The sequence below is a fragment of the Passer domesticus genome, chromosome 15 (genome assembly GCF_036417665.1).
Source record: "Passer domesticus isolate bPasDom1 chromosome 15, bPasDom1.hap1, whole genome shotgun sequence".
NCBI lineage: Eukaryota > Metazoa > Chordata > Aves > Passeriformes > Passeridae > Passer > Passer domesticus.
The window spans coordinates 6784566-6805915 of record NC_087488.1 but is presented as its reverse complement, the minus strand read 5'-3'; the positions used below and the strand labels follow the sequence as shown (position 1 = coordinate 6805915).

The 21350-nt window shown below is 37.7% G+C and overlaps 1 protein-coding gene across 10 annotated transcripts in view; it reads right to left on the bottom strand.

The window, feature by feature from the left end:
- The window catches only part of CLEC16A (C-type lectin domain containing 16A), a 60227-nt gene that overhangs the window by 32502 nt on the left and 6375 nt on the right, over positions 1 to 21350 (bottom strand). For 9 of the 10 annotated variants that reach the window (XR_010348066.1, XR_010348065.1, XR_010348068.1 and 6 more), the window contains exons 3-13: positions 20648 to 20781; positions 19784 to 19932; positions 19021 to 19126; positions 17054 to 17177; positions 15991 to 16165; positions 14981 to 15034; positions 12477 to 12590; positions 7826 to 8054; positions 6332 to 6461; positions 2186 to 2286; positions 1333 to 1455 (exon numbers count right to left, since the gene is read on the bottom strand). Coding sequence is in view for 7 of the 10 variants with exons in the window: in XM_064390239.1 (XP_064246309.1) it covers positions 1333 to 1455; positions 2186 to 2286; positions 6332 to 6461; positions 7826 to 8054; positions 12477 to 12590; positions 14981 to 15034; positions 15991 to 16165; positions 17054 to 17177; positions 19021 to 19126; positions 19784 to 19932; positions 20648 to 20781 (1439 nt within the window). In the remaining 3 variants the exon portion in view is untranslated. Of the gene's footprint in view, positions 1 to 1332; positions 1456 to 2185; positions 2287 to 6331; positions 6462 to 7825; positions 8055 to 12476; positions 12591 to 14980; positions 15035 to 15990; positions 16166 to 17053; positions 17178 to 17515; positions 18953 to 19020; positions 19127 to 19783; positions 19933 to 20647; positions 20782 to 21350 lie in introns of those variants that run through there. The other variant, XM_064390237.1, reaches the window with a different exon arrangement.

Sequence of the window (21350 nt, the reverse complement as noted above, 5' to 3'; positions counted from 1 at the left end):
CAACACACAAAATAGTAGCAGTTTTATTACAGCTCTTGTGATCATCCCATGATCTGAAACGTTTCTACTCTTCCTGCAATTGTCAAACTTTGCTCCTCTGTCACACCTCCATCAGACAGGGATGAGTGCTGGTGCTGCCTGACTATGCTGATGGCTATAAAGAAAAAAACTGGAAGAGTAATTTAAAGCTGAAGAAAATTTGAAGCAGAACCATTCCGGAAGAAGGCAAAGATTAATACCATTGAACAGTAAGCCCAAACATTGGGGTTTGCTGCCTTTATCAATCTGCTGCACAGGTTGAATTATGCTAAAATTACAAAAGGATCCCATACAGTTGGGATGGAAGAAGTTGCAAGGTGTCTATAGCACACTCATAAGGCACAGCTTTTCCTTGAAGAGAGAAAATGAGATGTTCTACACATCATGCAGCAAGTTGAATAAAAAATCCCCCATTTCCATCCTTCCCCAGCACCTCCCTTCCCAGACATGCCTTTATTTAAATAAATACATATCCTCATTTGCACTCCTTCCTGCTGCTGCAGGTACAAACTCTTCATATATTAACATGTTTTTCATCTCTGACACATCAGCACAAGTTAATATGCTGTAGAGCAGTTTTGCAAGTCAAACAAACAAATTTTTCTTCTACAGACATTCAAAAATTTAACAGTGTGTCAGTTTCTGGGGAAATCCAATTCTACCCATTTAAAGTTTTAAGGGGGCAAGTGCAAGGAGGAGAGGTGTGGCTTGAACAAAAATCTTATTTTCATGGAAGAGGTTGTGGAACATTGTAACCGTCATTTCACAAAAAAAAGGGAAGAAAAAACCCCATGTTTTCTGCAGAACAGTTCAGAACTGAAAATACAACCTGAAGTAAAAAAACAAGTATGGGAAAATTTGCTACCACCTAGAGCTGACATACAAAGGACTGCTATGAGCAAAGGACACCACAGTTTTCAAGATTATTTCTCAACTGAAATTATTTCTGCAAGCAAAGGTGAGACAGATCATATTTTCAGGATGAAATCCATTAAGGTAAAACCACTCAAAAATCTCAATTTTTGTTTATTCAAAAGTGCAAAAAGTAGGAATTAAGACAATAGATCCTCGTACAGTTCTGAGTATAAAAACTACTCAGCACAAATCCAGAGTTTCTGGTTTCTCACCAACAAAGGAAAAGCCAATTGTCTTTCAGGAACCACATCTACATGCTGCTCATCAAAGAGCATGCTGAACAGTCACTTTCCCCTCAAAGACAAGAGGCTAAGCAGCTTTTTTATATCTTCAAAAATTTCACCTTGGAAGAAAAAACAAATCCTGGAAAAGTAATACCTGGTTGTGCAGCATAATTCATTATCCTGATAAGCCCTTCTGCAAGGACATGATTGTACGAATTTCTCTCTTCAGAATGTTGAGCTGGAAGTTGAATTCTCTCCAGCTTGACTGAGTCAAGTCCTTTCATAGGGGTGAAGGAAAAAAATGCAAATTAGAAAACAGGAGCGTGCTGTGCTTGGAGGCAAGCATTCAACAGACCACAGCAATTTTCTCAGAAGAGAACAATTAGCAATAGGAAACTAGGCTTTGACTTTGTATTACAAGGAAAAGGAGGAACAACAAAAACCAAGCACATCCCTGAAAATTCTCAGCCTTAAATGAGGCCTACTGGGTGGCAGCCCTCAAATCTCAAAGTGGTTGGTGAAATGCAAATGATTCTGCTGTTTCTGAAATTCTCAGATTATTTGTTTCTATCTAAATAAAATCAAAGTCTAGCCATATATCTGGAGAGCATAATGGCCAAAGGGGAAAAGATCCAAGTCTGATTTTAAATTCTGCTTTGGTAGCTAAGTAATCTGTTCATATATGTTTAAATAGGAATTTTATTTTGTAGTAGGCCTATTTAGTATCCTCCCCAAGACAAGTAAAATTTTCACTGACTTGTTATATAAGGAAACTAATCTCATCATTCTTTAACATATTCCTCTGAAATATCAAAGTTATTTCTCAGGAAAGGCTGGTTTGCTGGGAGACCTCTTAGAACAATACACAATTATGGACTGTGGGGATCTTCCTGTCCCATTCTAAAGAACAGCAATAAACAACCCTATAAATCAGAAGATTCCTCTGTTGAGGTTTACAGTGTCTTCCAACCACGGCCTTGCAGTTAACTCTACATAACAGCACTTACCTTTGTTGTGTGACATTGCATATAAAAGACAGAGCACAAAGAGGGCATAGTAATCATCTTCAGGACAGTCCAGTGCATTATAGACCATATCAAGAAAAGGCCTGTGGAGAGGAGTAATTTAGAAACAGTTAAAAAAATCTATGGGTAACTCTCTTATTGTAGAGGTAGCCAATGGAAGAAGCAAATTCACAGCAATGCACATTTTCAGGCATTATAACAAAAGACTTCTGTTACAGAGTTTCTGTTGCAGATTACAGCCATGCTTTGTATTTATATACTGACAATAATTCTGACTTTTAACTGGATTCATTACATAATACTTTCCCAAGAACTGCTTGTTCAAACATTTACTAGGTTTATTTGTAACTTGTTTAGTAAGTACACAGAATCATTGCAGAGCTTGCTTTAAGTGCATAGCTAACTAAATTTAAGGACCTGCTATCACTGTTGTATAAAACAAACTCCTTTAAAACACATGTGCTAAACAGAATTGAAAAATTCTTACTATTACAAATAAGCATTTTTACCAGAAGTTTGGAGGAAGCTAGGTTTTTCTAAAACAACAGTTTTACTGTCCAACAGTTATAGGAAAGAAAAATTAACTAGGAGGGAATATCCAAAGAGAAAAAATCTGAAGAAAAAAAAAGCTTAGGAAAACAAAGCTCATCTGCAATCCAGAGTTTAAAGACTTGTGACCTATGACACACATATAGGAAGTTACAAACAGTGCTAAGTTCACCTTTTCTTTACCTGCACCTTGGAAAGACAACAAAAGTCAGTGTAATCCAGAAGGCATTTGGACTGATCAGATATGGCTGAGATTAACCTGATATTAGCACAGGCCTGATGGCAAGGCAGCTTCACTTCTGGTCTTAAGATGGCTTGCATCCAGCCAGCTGTTCAAGTTCAGAGCACATGCAAAAACTAAATATATTTTCACAACTGGCCCAGATAAATAAATGACGTGTCAGGGTAGTGTCACAGTCATCAGAAGATGACAGTGTGGAAGCCCAAGAGGAAAGGGTTTATTCCTATCTGTTAAACTGTACTTTAACAGTGAAATATCTTTACATTATCTAAATTAAATTCAAAGAAAAACCATTAAAATAACATCAAAGTCACAGAAGCAAACACACTGTGCTCTGTTCAGCCCTAGCAGATGAGAAGCAGGCACTACAAGCTCCCTGCTGTGGTTCCAGGGGTCAGAACGGCTGTCACAGACCAGAACACAAGACCCGTCAATCCCCACTCCATCCCCGTGGTGCCCTCCTGGTCACACCGAGCAGCCCCAGGAAATCCACAGGCATAAGAAAGCTCTGGGAGCTCCAGGCACGTGGCAGCACAGGGCTCCCTCCTACTGAAAGCAGGCATGACCACCACGCCAGCCCCGCTGCTCCCTGCTCAGCTCGGCCACAGCAGTCCGTGCATTCTGAGCCTGGACTGCAGCGCTGCTCTACACAGCTGCCACCGAGTGATCCCTCCTTGCCCGAGCTCAACACTGCTCTAAGCGCTCAAGTCAAATGGCCCACATATTGTGGATCTCAAAAGAATGTAACTGCTCAAGGAAAAACAACCTGAAGAATTAGCAATGTTGAAAATGAGCCAAGAGGGCCTTCAGGTTTCCTAAGCATTACCCAAGCCCCACAAGCCCCGTGTCACCCTCAGATGGGGGGCTTTTCACACCATAAAATGAGCTCAGCTTCAAGGTCTAAAGAACAGAGGACCAAGATATTAAAAAACTTAAATGCAAGATAACATTTGGTTGTTTTCAGACCAAGAGCAGACAGTAAAAAACCTAAACCCTAAACTCTAAAAGTACTTTTTAATATAATTTCATTAAAGCCAAAGTTTTACCAGGCCAAAGCTGCTGAGGTATCAGTAGTTGTTCCATTAACACCAATATTACACAGTATTAAATGACTTCTGTGATGTCTAATGCATGTTTCATTGTTTTCCCCATATACTAATTAGATTAATGAAATTATGAAACTTGAAAAAAAATCATTACACAGCAGCAAGAGATACAATTTTCATTCCAGATGCTTCTTCACAGCATCTTATCGGCATTATCTGTCTCAGCCACAATAATCTGAGGCTGAAACAACTTCCAAGAATCCCCCTCACCAATGTTCCTCATTTAGACTAAATACACAACAGACCCAGAAAACCTTCAGCCTAAGAAAATAGCAACACAAGCCACAACATAGCATGAGGATTTGATATGCTTTGAAAAAAAGCTGTGCTGTGCAGCATTTCATAAAATGAATTTAATTTAAAACATGTCTTTAAGCTTAAACTTTCCAGAAGTGAGGCCTATCAAAATAAAATAACACCTAAAATACTTAAGCTTTTTCTTTTGTTTTTCACAGTAGGAAAAGGGCTAAGGGAAATTAAAAGCTTGACTTAGCTTTTACAGCTGCAGATTTTTAACTGCCATCTGTGCTGTTTTCCAGTTATTTTTCAACAACTATTGGACTGTTTTAAACAAAAGCCCAGTTTTCATAGTAAAGGCTATATGGTAAGTATTTTCAAATGTATTTCTTAACTCTGTAAGCATTTGCTTCCTTTACTAGTCTTTTACTAAGAGTTTGATAGAAGCAGCAGATCCAATGCCATCCAAGTGTTCCTCAGATTTTTTTTTCTTGTGGAGTATGTCCACAACTGAAGACTGCAACACACTAGGAACCATTGTCACCACAAGCATTAATGATTATTGCAGGTGTGGAAGCTTCAGTTCCAGCATGGCACCATTTTCCACTCCCACATGGTGCCCTATCCACAAGGATCTGTGATTCCAACCAGGGTAGGACAGAAACTACACATACTGAAGCAAGTCTCTTGAGAAATTTAGCTGCTGTTTCAAATATTATACTTGGCATAAAATAATACAACATCTTAAGGTATAGCAGCTAATCCACTGACATTTCAAAAAAAACCCATATAAAACAAAGGCCAGAATTGCCCTATGCAAGGTATATTCTTGTTTTAAAACTATTTTTAGCTCTGCACATTCTTTGATGTTGCTTATTTTTAGAAAAGATGCAGAATGCTGTGAGACCACATCTGCAGATCAGGAGAGGCCTGAACTGCAGACATCTGCCAGATGCACTGGCAGCTCACTTCTACGCATTCTGCACTTTTCAAGACCCGAGCATCCCAGTCACTTTAGTATTCCATGCACTCACTGCCAATTTCTTTCTAAAAGCCATTTGGCACATATTTTAGTCAAATTATCAATAATCTAGAACAGTGTGCTTTAAAGCCAGTTCAAGTCAAGGTTCAATTTCACTTTTACAATGAAATTAAATGTTATCTTTATTAATGAATGTAATCTAAACTACAAAGCTATAATGGAGACAGAATGAAATTCTGGGAATACCAGGCAGCATTTCCCAAGTTTAAAAATAAATTTTAAATCCTATCAAACGTGTGCATTTCCCCAATGGACACATCTGCAATTACTTTTGTGTCAGGCACATTTGGTTTCTTAATATTCTATTAACAGGAATGCAAAATCTCTAGTGAGAAGGTGTCTTAGGGATATTCATTATATCCAAGCCTACATTTTGAAGTCAGGGTAATTTCTGCTCCCAGAAACACTTATAAACTGTATTTCCAGTAGAAGTTTCCAATAATCCTAAAACATACTAATGGACCCTGGAACCAGTAAAAGGTTACAAGGGTTTTCTATAACTACTGCTACTAAAATTCTGCCAAACTCAACCCTGAACTGATGATTTTTCCTTGTTTTCTCCTTATAGGTGCATACAAAATGGACAAATGCAACCATAGATATGATTAATGAAACTTCCACCTTAATTTAGAGGTTTAGGAAATTACAGAATGGAAACATTTATATTCTATTTTTGTCATGTGAATATTCTGCAATTTAACTTTACCAACTTAATGCATCACAACTGCCCAAAGGAAAGCACAAACTAGAACGGAACAGGATAATTTCCAAAACTGAGCAGTAGAGAGGCTACCCCTCACTTTTGTATTGATTCACTCACTTGTGATCCAGAAAAAACCCTGTAATTTTAACTTGAAGCAGATTTGAAACATCCCTTTAAGAAAAGCAAAAGATTTAAGGGGAGGGTAGGTAAGCAAACAATTTCAGCAACATCTTTTACAGTTCCTTCATACCTGTTCCAGTTTGTCATCTCACTCCCAGAAGCAGCTGCACTCTTTTCTTCATCTGTTGTATTCTGTTCTGTCACAGCAGAGATAGACAGCTCTGACAGCTTACACCTTTCCATGATCACCATCTCTATTTCTAAAAAAAACAAAACACACCACCAAAATGTGATATTTTCAACAAGATTATCACAAGCTCTTCTGTATTTTCTGTTTGGTATTGAAAGCATCTCACACATTTATATATAAGAGGTATACCATTACCTCACAAAGATTTGTAAGCAGATGTGGGCAAATTTTCTTCCCAGCAGAGCCAAGAAATTGGCTTACATTCGTTAAGGAATGTAACACTATAAAAAATGTATACATATAATATGTACAGAAAATATACATATCATTTTGGCAAATAAGCCACAGTCAGCTCCCTTCCCACACAAACCACAGGAAGAAAAGCCATAGAACCTCGTTCTGAAGAAAAGATTTGTGAAAAAGCTGGGTGGACATCAAGTTTCACTGAGGGTGTAAACAGGCCTCTACAACTGCAGCAAACAGGACACCTGGTCCCCAGTGCTTCTCACCTACTGAGTTTCAGTAGAACAAACAAATCTTGACTTCCCTTAGGAATTTGGACAAAGATTACAACTTAAATGCACCAGTTTAAACAGTAGATTATTTCAGATTTTCTTCAAATCATGGTGGAAAATACACCATCAGTTATTTGACACCATTTAAGGAAAGCCTTCTCAAAAAGACTGTTTACCTAAATCTAAACTCAGTCATGTTTGGACAGGACTGTCAAAGCATAACACTCTTGCTTTCAATTGCTTGCAGGCAATCCTGCCACATTTTTCTCAATTTATGTTTAATGTAGGTACTAGGACTTATATACATCCTTCTAAAAGTTAGTAACCATAAAATGAACAGTTATAATATGCTCTAAGACCACTCATTCTATAAAAGCAGTTCTTAGGTTTGTGTTACAACAAAAATGCAGAAAAAGTCCAAGTAAAAAAAATGTAAGAGTCAAAGATATTTTCAATTTTGGACTATTTAATATCATCTTCTATCATGTACTGTCACTTCTAGCACACCAGTTAAATTTTATCATTGAAACATACATAAAATACTGCTGATTATCTTGCAAAGGTGAAGTGCCTACAGCTCTCCCTTACCACAAAAGGACAAGTCACAAAGCTGTCAAGCTTGCTTATCCAGTGCCCACAGCCATGAACACTGAGGTGCAAGGCATGCATTGTGATAAGGGCCAAGGCCTACAGGCAGATATGAACACACTTTCTTAGCTTTTAATGAGATTAGAAGTACATGTTCTCACAGCTTGATTTAACATGAGAAAAAAAATCCAGCCAAAGCCTTAAGCAAGGGTTATAGTCCCATGTTCACCTAGTGCAGCAAGAGAACAAGTCATGTAAGTCATCACACCTAGGTCCATCAGTAAACAGAAGTACCTAAATCGTAAGCACTGTTTTCTTATGGAATACTCACCTTCATTTTCGGTGCTCATTCTTACACCCTTTGAACTTCCTTCTGTACCTTTACTTTTATCAAGGTCATCTTGGTTGTCCTCAGAGCCTCTCTCCTCTTCATCTTCTTCACCAACATTTTTATAGTTGGGTCTTTTCTGCATCCTCTTCTTCCCTTTCTGTTTGTTAATTTCAAGAGACCTCTCAAGTGATTCTGTGGGTTTTATGAAACATCTGATACTTGACTTTGCCTGTAAATTTGAAGAGTGTACACTGAATTACAGCACAGCATTTTAAACTCTAATTGATAAAGAAACTTCAGTTAATATGAAACGCAAATCAGGACACTATCCACAAATCTCAAATCCATTTTAAAATACAAAAAATTATACCAAATCATCAGTAGCACAACTATCCCCAAAGTAACATACCCCAAAGATCTATCATTAAAAAGCAGGCCTTCTTGAGACAAGACAATGCACAACTACTTATTTCATCACCACAAGTTTTAGATTGAAGGCGTGAGACATATTACACATAAAATTCAGACACCTTTTGTAAAAAGGATAAAGGCAGCAAAATCCTACATGTGTGTTGAAGAAAATAAATTTAGATAACAAATTTCTCCCAGAAGAAATTAAGTATTTCCAATTATGTGGCATCCTAACAAGACAGAACAATGGATTCTTATAAAAAGTGACCAAGATGCTGAAAGCTTTGCAAATAGAAGGAGTAACAAATTTTGTTTTTAACAATTCTGCAGCTTGTTTGTGAGCTGTGCTGTCTGAGCTCCCCTCTGCCTGCCAGCTGATCACCAGAGTACAAAATAAGCACTAATCAGCCAAACCTCTCTGTTACTGAGAAGTGAAACACATGGTTTGGAGCTTTCTGCCAGGTTTACACTAAACAAGACAGCTGCAGAAACCCCATTATCTTCCAGAGCTCAAAACCTCAGATTCAGCTCACACTGCCTAAAGGGATAAAACCTTAAGGGCAAGCCAGAGAATGAAGTAAGACTAAATACCAAACTGATTACATTCTTTGCCTTAGGTGACTCAGTACAATAAGCACTCAAGAGGACTGCATCAAAGAAACTTTTCCCCCAAAGTTTGAAAAAATCCTTCCCTTCACCTAATTAGGAGGATTTCTACATAAGAGATTAGGAAAAGATCAGGGAAGAAGCTGTCTACAAGCTAAAAGGCCAAAATTATTCTCTGAATCTTCTGATATTTTGCAAATGCTTTATAGAACTGTTGCATAAGTGAATTTACACTTGGCACTGAAACAAACCACATAGTGGGAAGAGTATTTTACAATACCAAAAAAATCCCCATAATACAAAATTTGCTACACTTATATCTCCTGATAACCTCTTGGATGCATTTTTTGTGTGATCCAACTGCAACACAGGAAGGTTGTAAAATGACCATGTTACCTTTATTGATGGCTGCTGGCTAGAAAAGTCACAAGAAAAGGGAAGAGCACCTTAAGTCCTATTATTTAGGGGAAAAACAGAAAAGTAGCATGCAAGTTGCGTAACACATTTTCCCCTTTCTGCATTCACTTCTAACTTCTGCATTGCTTCCTAGAATCTTGCAGCTACTTCTTTATGGAGAAAGCATGTACTTAACATCCTTGCATTTCTCATATGCTGTCAGCCACAAGAGCAAAGTACCACGAGACACCAGTAGACAGTGATGTGCTTGGAAACACTGAGCCATGGTCTGCTCCAAGAAGGAATGCTGTAGAAAAAACCCTACACAAATATTCTGTTCTGCTAAAGGCAACAAGTCTGTATCATTAAAACATTTTAAAAATCAGACTTAAAATAATTTTAGATAGCATTTGGTTTATAAGTTGATTATACAGGTTGAGGGTACTGCCAATTTATATATTTAAAATGTCTTTCAACCACATTTTCAATAATGGTTTATCTTGTGCAACGTGTGATAGTAAAATAAGGCAATACCAGTAACACCTTTTACGGGAAGGAGAAAGTAGGTTAAAGAAGAAACATGCACTAGGTAGAACTGGCCCACATCTGAATGATGCAGAAAACAGATCTCACAGGAAGTAAGGTAAACCTTAGTGTGATATCTGACAAGTTTAAATAGATTCTGCTGCCTAAACATATTCGGCTCTCATTATGACATAGGGTTTGTATTCTTCTGATGATGTCTAAAAGCAGAAATACAGGGAAAAAATATGGAATGATGTGGAGAACTTGTCATTGGAGCGTGGGCAATCACTACTGCCCAGTGATGTCCAGCAGATCTCCATAGGTAGGCTCTAGCCAGTTCATAAAATATCACCAGTTACAACTGCTGGTCATTTTTCCATAAACTGATTTACAATAAACAGTATCACTTGTTCCTCTCGTGAGAGCTACCACTGCCCTTTGCCCTAAATAACTCAGGGTATTTTGCATTTATACACAGCAATTGTGGTGCTTCTCAGTTTTTGTTTCTGTGAACTGTTCTTTACGCAGTGTCCCAGCAAGAGGACTCTGCATGTAGGAAACTCAGTCCTTACTCCATACCTCATTCCACTTTATCTTATTAGAAAGATGAATATAGATATGAGGTTCTGCTTACTTCTGGGTTTAGAAACTATGTGCTAATTAGAAACTGACAGTTACATTTCAACTTAAACATATCACGACATCTCAGTTACAGCAGTGTTAGGTACAGAGCCAGGGTTCAGAAATAGCTGCAGTTCACCACAATAGACAGATATCCCCACAACAACAAGCTTAGGACAGTATCAGAACAGTTATCATGACAAATCAGAACACAAAGGAAGTAGTAAATGATAAATTTGGGTCTGATTTAAGAAAAAAAATTATATTCAGACTAAAAGTAAGTTAAAAAATTTGCTCATCACTTTAACAATTCTAAACTAAATTCTGAAGAAGCTTTCAGTATTCAACAGAGGTTTGCTATTTCTTTGCAACAGAAAATAGCACAGCAATAACCCTGCAAGGATCCTGATGTATCTTCACTTGTACAGCTGATCTGAGCCTCCCCTGTGTCTCAGCAGGGAAGCCCAAGCAAAGCCTGCAGCAGCTCCCAGACAATCCTGCAGAACAGCTCCCTCCATGGCTCCCCTCCCTGGAAGCCGAGCACGGAGCTCTTCTGCTGGACACTGCACCCTGCTCCTTCTGCAATAACCAACCTCCACCAGTGGGCTTCTGACAGTCTAGGCTCTCCCCTCCAGGGTCTCACTGAACAATATAAGATTTCTTCCACGGAAGTTTTTCCCTTTACCCACTGCTCCGCACTCCCTGGAAGACAGCTCCACCTCTGGCAGTTTCTCTATTACAGAAGGGCAATACCCCTCCTCTTTAGTACCTGTTCAGCTACAACAGAACCCCCAGTTTACATGTTAAGAGGACACATTCTTTAAAGCCAAAAAGCAGCAGCAACCTAGTAGCTTCACGAAATTAAGAGATGAACAGTCTATAGGAAACCCTTAATATTCCTAACATAAATGCAAGTAATCAAACACATGCTATAGGTATTTTGTAACTCTGTACAGTAACCATGACAGGAAAAGAAAATCTCACTTCTGTAACAACTGGTACTCCACCCTCTTGCCACAAATTTCCTAGCAACAAAGCTCCTTCTGCACAAGTAACACACAACACTCAGTATGCTGTTAGCAGTATGTCAGACATTTCCTAACAAAAGTAAGAGATTGCTTTATCTTAAAGCAATCAGTCAACTCTAACATTCTACCATAGTTTTTTCTAAAAAAGGTTAGATTCTAAATATCAAGGTCAACAGAACAAAACACCAGAACCCAAAAGGTACTGGCTAAGATCAGTCCACACAGCTTCCAATGCCCAGTGGGAAGAAATCTGGAACATCTGATGTGTCTTGGAGGAGTTGGAACATATCTTCCCCCCTTGAAACTCCCAGAGCTATAGCCACTGCTAGGAAAGGAGGTGCATGAGAACCAATCTATTACTTGTTATGAAGTAAACATTCAGTCAGCAACTGCTGGCTAGTCAGCCATTAGGGGTCATGCTCAATTTTTAGGCAGAACTACAGCCAGAGGCCTGTTACAGTAAGGTCATGCCCCCCTACCTGTTACCATCCCCAAAATAGGCCTTTAAAAGGTAACAGGCAAGCATTACACAAACTGTGAAAGCCACAACAAAAGGGAAAAATATTAAAAACATGACACCTAGAAAACCAGTAACAACAGCATCAGCATCTAGCAACATCTACCCATGGTTAAATGTGAAGGTAGACAGCCACTCTCCCCTCTCTCTGTGGCTGCCCTCTCTTCTCACATGCTCACTGATGCACAATTTTCAGAGATGATCAGTTTTACTGCTAAAACATTGGGAATATTCAGACGAAAATGTTAAGCCTGGAATTTTTTTAAGTCTCTCATTTGTACTACAAGTTGCACAAGGAAATTTCACAGGAAAGTTGTGCTGAATCATTTTTATTTCACTACCAAAGGGCAGATAAAAACTGAACACAGAAGATTGGATTACAGAAGTGTCCCATCAAAATGATGGTCCACCAACAAAGTCTGCTGCTGCTGTCATCTCCTAAACATAAACACCTTGGCTTATCAGTTTCCAGACACCTGCTTTTATTTTTCAAAAATCTTCCTTGCCTTAAAAAAAAAAAATAATTTACAAACAGTTGGCCACTTACTGAGTTTTTCTGTATATCTTGCTCAATCTTAGAAGAAAACACTGAGAGGTCCCCATTGAGTATAACCTCAGCCAAGGAGTTCACCAAAGGAGCATAATGTATAATCAGAAAAACCTATTGAAAGAAGAGCAGAAAAAACAATCAGACATATTTATAGAATACATAGTTTCACAATTTCACTAGCTGAACATACTTTTGACCTTGTTAAGTGCTGTCTTTAGTTTACTTATAAGTACAACTGGTAACAGAAAGCTCATAAAATCGACTTTAAAACAAAGGAGACAAGGGTATCTGACCTCTCTACCTTTGAAGCTACCTGATTTTACTAATTCTTCATATTCTTTCCTCCTTCTGAGAAGTGTAAATTCTCTTTCTTCAACACCTTTGAAAGGAAAGTCACGTGATATTCTAGCAAGGAACTAATTAAAACCATTCCAGAAATTTTTTTTTTTAGAATCAACAAACTGATTATGGTGCACAGCATGCCCAGACCTTCCTGTGTGCCAGCAAGTGGCCAGACTCCAGAAAGTTCTGTGCACACAACCACTGTGCAGTGATTTGTGACTAAAGGCTGTGCACTAGGCTGAGCTGGATCAGAAGCAGCTTTCCTGGCTCTGAAATTGCAGCAAATCAGTGTGAGCTACACAATGGCCACAGAACACAGGAGTAAGGGCCACAGTGACTGGAGCATTGAAGCATTTCACCACAAGTGCTTTGGTGCTTTACCAGAATTCTATGTTTACACTGACTACTCTATTTTGAGCCAAGGCTTACAAGTCTGGGCCAGCAAACAACTGGCTCCTGGACAGAACCAGCTCAGGTCCAGCTGCAATAGCCTTCTGTCAGCTTATATCCATTCCCTTCAGAGGAATATCAAGGCTAGATCCCTTATCAGTGATTCTAGCTGTAAAATTCCCAAATAATTCCTAAGTCATTAAACCTAATCACAGCTTTGAAAATATTTAGCTAAATGTTCTCCACAGGTTTTCTGATTAAAGTCAGAAGCATTCCAGACCTCCAAAAGGGAAGTGATTATTAGCATGTAGTGGTGATCTACATTAAAGTTTAAAGTCACAACACACTTCAAAAGTGCTTTGAACAACCTCCAAATCACTCCAGCTTCTGCCAATTCAGCAAGTGTTGCTTGACTGTCCACAGGCCTGATCTGGTGCAAGAACAGCACATGTTCCCTTTGTCAGAGTGGCTGAGAAATCCCAGCAGTGCATTTTCAGGTGCTGGCATGAGTCTCTCAAGCACTTGTGTCTAATATAAGAGCAGTGCCTAGAGCAGATGCCTGGTGTCAGGAACAGAAACAGTCAGCAAGGTTTGGCAGATCCCACCCCACCACAGACAAGCTCCAGGTTAAAAGAGATGGGAGAAGATGTTCTGCCAGTCACAGAAACAGTCGCTTCATTTTCTATACCACATCCCATTCTGATACACAAAATATGTTCTCAGTTCTTTATGACTACTTCCATTTTCTTCTTTAAAGAGAATGAAGAACATAGATAAAAATCCTGAAGTGATACCTTGTCAATACTTCCACTGAAAGCAAAGACTTTAAAAGAGATCACCTTACACAACTGTATGATGCAGATCCCTTTGGTTCCAAGAAGCTGCTGCTCCCACAGTTTTATCTGTGGTAAATAACCCTCACACCACCACAATATTTTAGGTTTAAATTAAGGAGCATCAAATTATATTCTTCTAGGAAAAAAAAGCCCCAATCCCATACTTCCAGCAAAAAAGATGAAATTATGGGCCAGATCACAATGAGTATTGAGAAATTCTAAGATCAAAGAAAAAGAAGTATAAATTCTATGAACACATGTCAAAACTCTTTTCAGACAATGTAATTTAAAAAAAATTTGTCTCACAGAAATGCACTGAAGACTACAGGGAGAACAGATGCATTTTCTCTACAATACAATAAAATCTACTGTAAGACTCTTAATTTGAAAATAAGTTCCAGAAGGAAAAGGAGGTGGAACTGATACAAGCAAGACATAAGTACTAAATTACAGATTTAAGCTATAGGCATAATGAAATTCATATTGTGAGAAAGTGAGATTTTGGTAGTGGTGGTTTTTGGGGTTTGGGTTTTCAAAGAGGAAAATTCAAACCTGAGATTTTCCATAGCTCAAGCAGATTCAAAATGCAATATAGCATCTAGGTACATTTCATCTGCCATTGTACCAAGTTCTGACCCAGCATGTTGCAAGTCTATTACACTTGATTTATCAGGGGGTGTACGCAATTTGAAATGCTCTAAAGGTCACCATGTGCAATGGGATCCACAGAAATAAGAAGCTACTTCCAAATAAGAAGCTACTTTGTTTGCCAAAAATGTTTTACTTCGTTTTTCTCAATGAAAACAGAAAAGTTAGAAATTTGTTTTGATGAATTTTGATGGTTTTGCCAAAATGATGAAAATACACTATTTTATAATCACAAGAGTACTGCAAAATTTGTTCTGAAACAGGACAAACACTTAAAATACTTACTTGAGAAAGAAGATAGAGGGAAACCTGGAGACTTATTTTTGGACGCTCTCCACCCTACAGAAAAAGTTATGAAAAATGCTTACTTATTTATACAAAGAATTTATATGGCTTAATGTTTTATTTAAAATGAAACTTGTATTGTACCACATTCTGCTACAAAGTATTCAGAAAGCATCAAGCTCTTTATCTTTAACATTCACTACTTGTAAATTATTTGAAATGGAGACTCTCCAAATAAGCATATCCCTCACTCTTCCTTGGTTAAAAAAATTGCAATTAGTTACTGTCTCTCATGATCACTTCAGTAACTTAAACAGGTGAACATCTGAGAAGTACACTCATTTTCACTATGCTACTATTCATTGCAAAAATTCTTCTCACTTAACATTCATTAAAGACTGCTCTGAAAATTAGATATTCAGATAGAATGAAATATTACCCATAACAGAGAACTGAATGCAGGACCCTGTGCAGGTTTAAAAAAATAGTTTCTATTTCACTAAAAACCTGTTTGTGTGAAACCACCACTTAATTTAAAGGCTATGCTTTAAAAATAAATTCAGCTACATCATGTTAAAACACAGCTTCTCTACAAATAGAAGAAATGAGTATCAAACCCAAAAATCTGTATTTTCTACCTGGACAGATTTTTAGAACATGGCAGATTTGCTTTTTCTGCTTTTGCCAGAAAACAAGTTAGCTTATCAGAAAAGGAAATCACACATCTCCCAGTGTCACAGAAATTTAAACCCTGTTCCAAATTTGCAGTTCTTCTTGGTCTCCACTACTGTGAGCTTTTAACCACCATGTCACCCAAAACAGCATTTCTTTGGTGAATAAAATTTGATCTGCTGTGCTCTTGAATTCCATTTCAGGCTATTTCCTCTACAGCCACCTTATTTAAGCTGTTTTATGTAAACCACACATCATACACCTACTGCCCAAATCACTTTGCACACTGAAAGCAAGCAGCACCTTTGAGAATTAGCTGTTTGCAGGTATTAGCTCACCTTGTCTTGATTTACTAATGAATACACGTAGAGGGGAAGAAAGAGCCTATTAAGTAGGTGGTCTGTCAGCACATCATTTAAAAATTCACAGTTAATGATAAGGATATCATTCAGGTAATGCAAATGATCAAGATGTTCTGCTACCAGGTCACTCAGTTTGCCCCTATTTCTGTGCCTGAAAAGAGAGCAGAAATAAAAAAATTTATGTGATCAATTGTGCAAATCTTAAATGCTTAGGGAAAAAATTAACATACATCCCTGCCACAGATCACCTGGCTCAGGTAGACTGCCCAAAGCAGATATTTCAGTGAAGTCAACCAATGCAACTGTTAAACAGTTGTCTGTATTTTCTTTAGGATGCACACACCCAGTTTTTTTCCCAAGTTTTCACAAGACATGTTTTTACAAAGCTTTGCTTCCATTGCCAGTCTTTTCACAAGTCAACTACAAAAATGAAAAGATTTTTTTTCCAAAAATGAAAGAATTAGATGTTGTATTTAACACCTACCTCTTCACTTTAGGGAAGCAAGAAACACATGGCCACTCTCAGGTGGGGGTGGCAAGACAAACCAAGAACAACCTGAATCAACAAAGTATTTCTGTAGTTGACAGTGGAATGTTACGCTGTCATGTTAGGTCTGACAACTCACAATCAAGTTAATCTTTCTAGCTTAAATCTTTTTCCTAGAATCTTTTCAGAAAGCTCCTCGAATGAGATGACACATAGAAAAACAATGCTAGAAAGACAACGTTTATAAGATTGAGAAGCACAAAATACCTGTTGTGTCTTCTGGATATCTGCTATTTCTAGCAGAACAAAAGAAAGAAAGAAAAGGCTTGTTGCAAACACTAAATTTACTTGTAGGGATATCAGGACAGATCAGACACACAGCACTGTTACCTTAAAGAATCAACTAAACTTTAAAGAGTGAAAAGTCTGGACTGTCTACATGGGAACATATCAAGAAACTAACTTAACTGGACTACTATAGACAAAAAAAGGACACCACTGATATCTGGGAAAAGCATTTGCATTCAATAGGCAGCATTTGTAAAAGCTTACTCTTCATCAGTCTGCACGCAGTTATCCAGCTCTATCACGTGGCTGCCAATAAACCAGACGAGGTTGGAGAAATAAGGAACTGCAGTTTTATCTCGAATGTAATGCAGCATAGGCTGGTTGTCCACTGAAGAGAAATCATTAAAAAGAAAAATCAGTTGCCAATATTTTTTTATTGTTTTTTTAAGAAATACAATAAAATATCTTCTGAATTTGATTACATGCTGGTTTTCCATATGAGTATATACCTGACACAATCTTAAGCATGAAATGGAAATCTATAAAAATGTCACATCAATTCTTATCTGTCTTGAATGAGCCTAATGTTGATATATTTACAGATGTCTGAAAATAAACAAATCTAGTGGAATTCAGCAAGGTTCTTTTAGCACATTATTTATTAAAAAGAAGAGAGAAGCACAAGAATAAAGCAGTAATGCTGAGAGTCAAGCTAGTTAGACTTACATGACACTGCATTAAGGAACACAGGAATCATCAGTGAAGGAAGGGCAAAAGAAACAGACAACAGTTAACAGGATTAGGAACTGGGATAGTGACATCCTCTAAAAGGGTTTAAAATGCTAAAGCACAAAGCATCTAAACTAAAACGTATGGGGAAGCAGTTAGAGCAGAATATATGCAAACAGGTAGTCAAAAATATCAATCCTGAACATCTGAGCTCTGCCTTTTCAACTCTATATCACTACAACAGTCAATGAAAATTCTAGAAAAGTAATCTTTTAAAAATAAAAAAACTTAGTTGCATAAATATATCACAAATAGGATATGAAGCCTATAATCTGCTCTTTTGTGTGGGCTCATGTTTGCATTTACAGTTCCTTGAAGCAGAAGGCAAGTACCAAGTGCCCATTTCTCATACTAGAAAAAGTGTCGCAGCCAACACTGTAAAGATCCCATTTGCTGTGCAGGCTCTCCAGTCACTTGCAAAGCAAACAGCTCACTGTTTTAAAAAAGACCTCATATGCTTCTATGAAGACTGTCAAACCACTTCTCTTAATTGACAAAGTTGTGTAAATTCAACACTTAATTTAACTTAAAATGGACTAAAGAACAAGAGATCCTGCATGAACATATTGCATAATACATATTACTTTATAGCATGCTGATTTCAGAAGTAGAAGTTCAGAATAAACAATTTTTTACAGAGAACACTGTGAATAGTTTATTAAAAATCTTAAATATCCCAAGAAAAATTTAGGGGGAAGTGACTTTCTGACATTGGGTTTAGAGTAGACATTTTCAAAGTAGTGCTAACTTCAAAGTTCAACCAGGTTGCTGAGGTCCCTGCTGAGTTTTGAAGACCTCCAGCAATAGAGATGCCTGAGTTTCTCTGAAAAACTCATTCCATTGCTCAACTACTCTAACAGTGAAACTTTAGGTTTCTTCTTTATGTCCTACTGGAATGCCCAGCAGAGGAGTTTGAGACTGCAGCCTTCACTGAGCACCTCTGGTAATGGTCCAGCTCCTCTTGAGACTGGAGTGACTGCAGCACATAACAGTTCTCCAGTCACTGTAATGCACTTCCAGTCCAAAAGGCAGTGATGCTGGTTACTGCTTCATACACTAGAAAGCTCAATCTCATGAGTAAAAGATAATTCATTCTTAAAACACTCTGGCTTTGGGGTTGTTGTTTGTTTACTTTTTAAATACAGTCACATTCTGACCTCTCTTGGAAGGGAAGCTAAAGTTCCTTGTGTATGCCTGACACTTTTGGGGTTTTTCTTTCAACCAGTTTCATTGGCGAGAAAATGCTATTTATTTACAAGTACATACTGCAGGTTTGGGATAGCTGTCACAAAAGTAAAAAATGCGTACCTGAAACTTGTCAACATGCTAAGCTTTTCAGTCTCACAAAAAAGAAGAAAACCCTCACAAGTAAATAAGTCAGAATTACACTACAATGAACCAAGATTTGCACACATACCTTTTTTAATATATAAAAAGCGTACCTTTGTAGACATTTAAAGTTATAGTCCTAACAGCAATCCTGACCATGCTTTCGGGGTGGTTAAAAAATTTAATAGCTTCAGTGTACAAAGCAAAGTCGTTAGTGTGCTGTAACAAGAAGAAAGAAAATATTTATTCATTGAACATGTAAAGAATAGGGGTTGGGATTCTGTATAAATTATGTTTTCCCTATATTAACCTGGTATCTTTACCTTCTACTTAAGTAATCAAAATGATTTTACAATGTACATTCAGCTGCCTTTGTAGCTGTGCATTAAAATGAGCTGTTTTAAGCACCAGAGCTTCCCAGGATAACTGCACACATAGCCAGTGCTTTCATGCCCTCTTCTGGCAGAAAGCAGAGTGCAGAGGAAAAACCCAGTTCAACTTTGCCCTTTGACTCAGCTTTTTGGACTTGGACTAAACCTCTTAGAACCAAGTGATGCAATAGAAAAGATCCTGTTTATGAAAGCACAAGAAAACAAAGCATAAACAAGTTGAACTCTCAAGGAAGCAGACTTTAAAACTACTGAAATTATCCAACAGAACACTAACTTCGAGATTTTTAGTTTATCATAGTTGTAAGAGGACAAAGCCATGCTTGTGCAGAGATCCTCACAAACAAATTCACAACCACTGGTATGGCCATTATAAAAATAAAAGCAAGACATTATGAGACAAGAGACTAAACAGAGTATGGGCCATACTCCTATCAATTTCTAATTCAAGTCCTCTTATCATTATACTGCAACTTTCTTTACTTACCTCATTATAAAAGAAATGTACAGTGTGATTATTGAGTTTCAGGGAAAGAGTTTTCAAAAATGATATGTAATATGCCATGATTTCCTCATCAGAAAAGTCAAATTTGTGGACAATAATAGAATTCACATGGTTATTAGAGAGCAGGTAGTCTGAAAAAAAAATTATTTACACAGGTTAACAAAAAAAAATCGCTGTGGTAAGAGGCTGTATTTAAAGTGACAGCTAGAAAGCAGCAACCTGATGCTTGAAGATCACAATTTTGAGCCAAACAGCTCAAATGATGCCTTTGAGCATTAATATAAAGGATCTACTCCCTAGAAAGGTCTTTGCTACCAAGAACAAGACAACTGAGAATATACATTATCTTCCTCAATTCAGGTAGGCTCTGCAGCTAATCACACTTAACTCTCCAGGGCTTGATGATGACTTTCATAACAGTTGTGGAGTATTTCAAATTATTAATTCTCCATCCTCGATGTATTTTGCCAAAAACCCTGAAGGAACCTCCTGTGGCTGACTGCCAGCACCAATGATGTCAGAACAGTTACAGCACAAATGACACACCAGAGTTTCACCACATGACCTCTGGCAGCAAGTGAACATTTCAGATCACAAACAATTTGACTTAAGGAATCCCTTGAAATGTGCTAAATTCTTGTTGTACCAAAAAACCACCGAAAATTTACATTCAAAGGTATTGTGAAATCAGTTTATACCACATTTTTGGTAGTGTTCAATTTAAAAGACTGTTAGTAATTCATATAGTTCTGTTCAGGGGTACGAGGACTAAATTTCATTGAATGAAAGGGAATCCAATCAAATCTAGATCACTTCATCCTAAGCAGTTTGGAAGTGTGTCCTTACACAGGGATGTTTCATGGCTGATGTTCTCAAAAAGGATGTTCAGAGTCTGCAGCAGCTGCACACACACATAACGACCTGACTTCTGCCGCAGGATGTTCAGGAAGAACTCAAACATATTCTTCTCCAAGAAAAAGCTGAAATAAAATAAAGGTGTCATGAAGTCACATGCTGTAAGCAACAGGAACATAATCTGGCTAGGAGCAGGGATGATTCAAGGCAGCTTTGACAAACAGCATGTTTTGCTTTTATGAAGAATTACTTTGCAAAGTTGCATCTGTATAACAAAATAATATCTTTGAAAAAACCTTAAATACTAAACAGGAAGGCTTAAAAATTCAAATTATGCAGGAAAAAAGGGTATCAAGTAATCAGGGCCTTTCTTGCTGTATTTTTAGTATATTCAGTTTATCAGGCAGCTCTAAATACCACAGCTAGAACTTGTAGTATCTTAGGTACAGACGTACTGAGTAAATCTGGACCCTAAAATAGGCTAGAGTTCATATTTATATCAAAAGAATGGAGAGTCAAACAAAAGCAGTACATGAAAGGGGCTCTGGAATCCAAACACTTTTTAGAAGCAGCAAATTCCTGCATGACATGAATATGAACCTGCTCACACATCTACTACAGGACACAGCTTTTTACACACATTCATGAAATACATCTTAGAGGAGTTAACAGTAACAGTGTACAGAACTCTGTA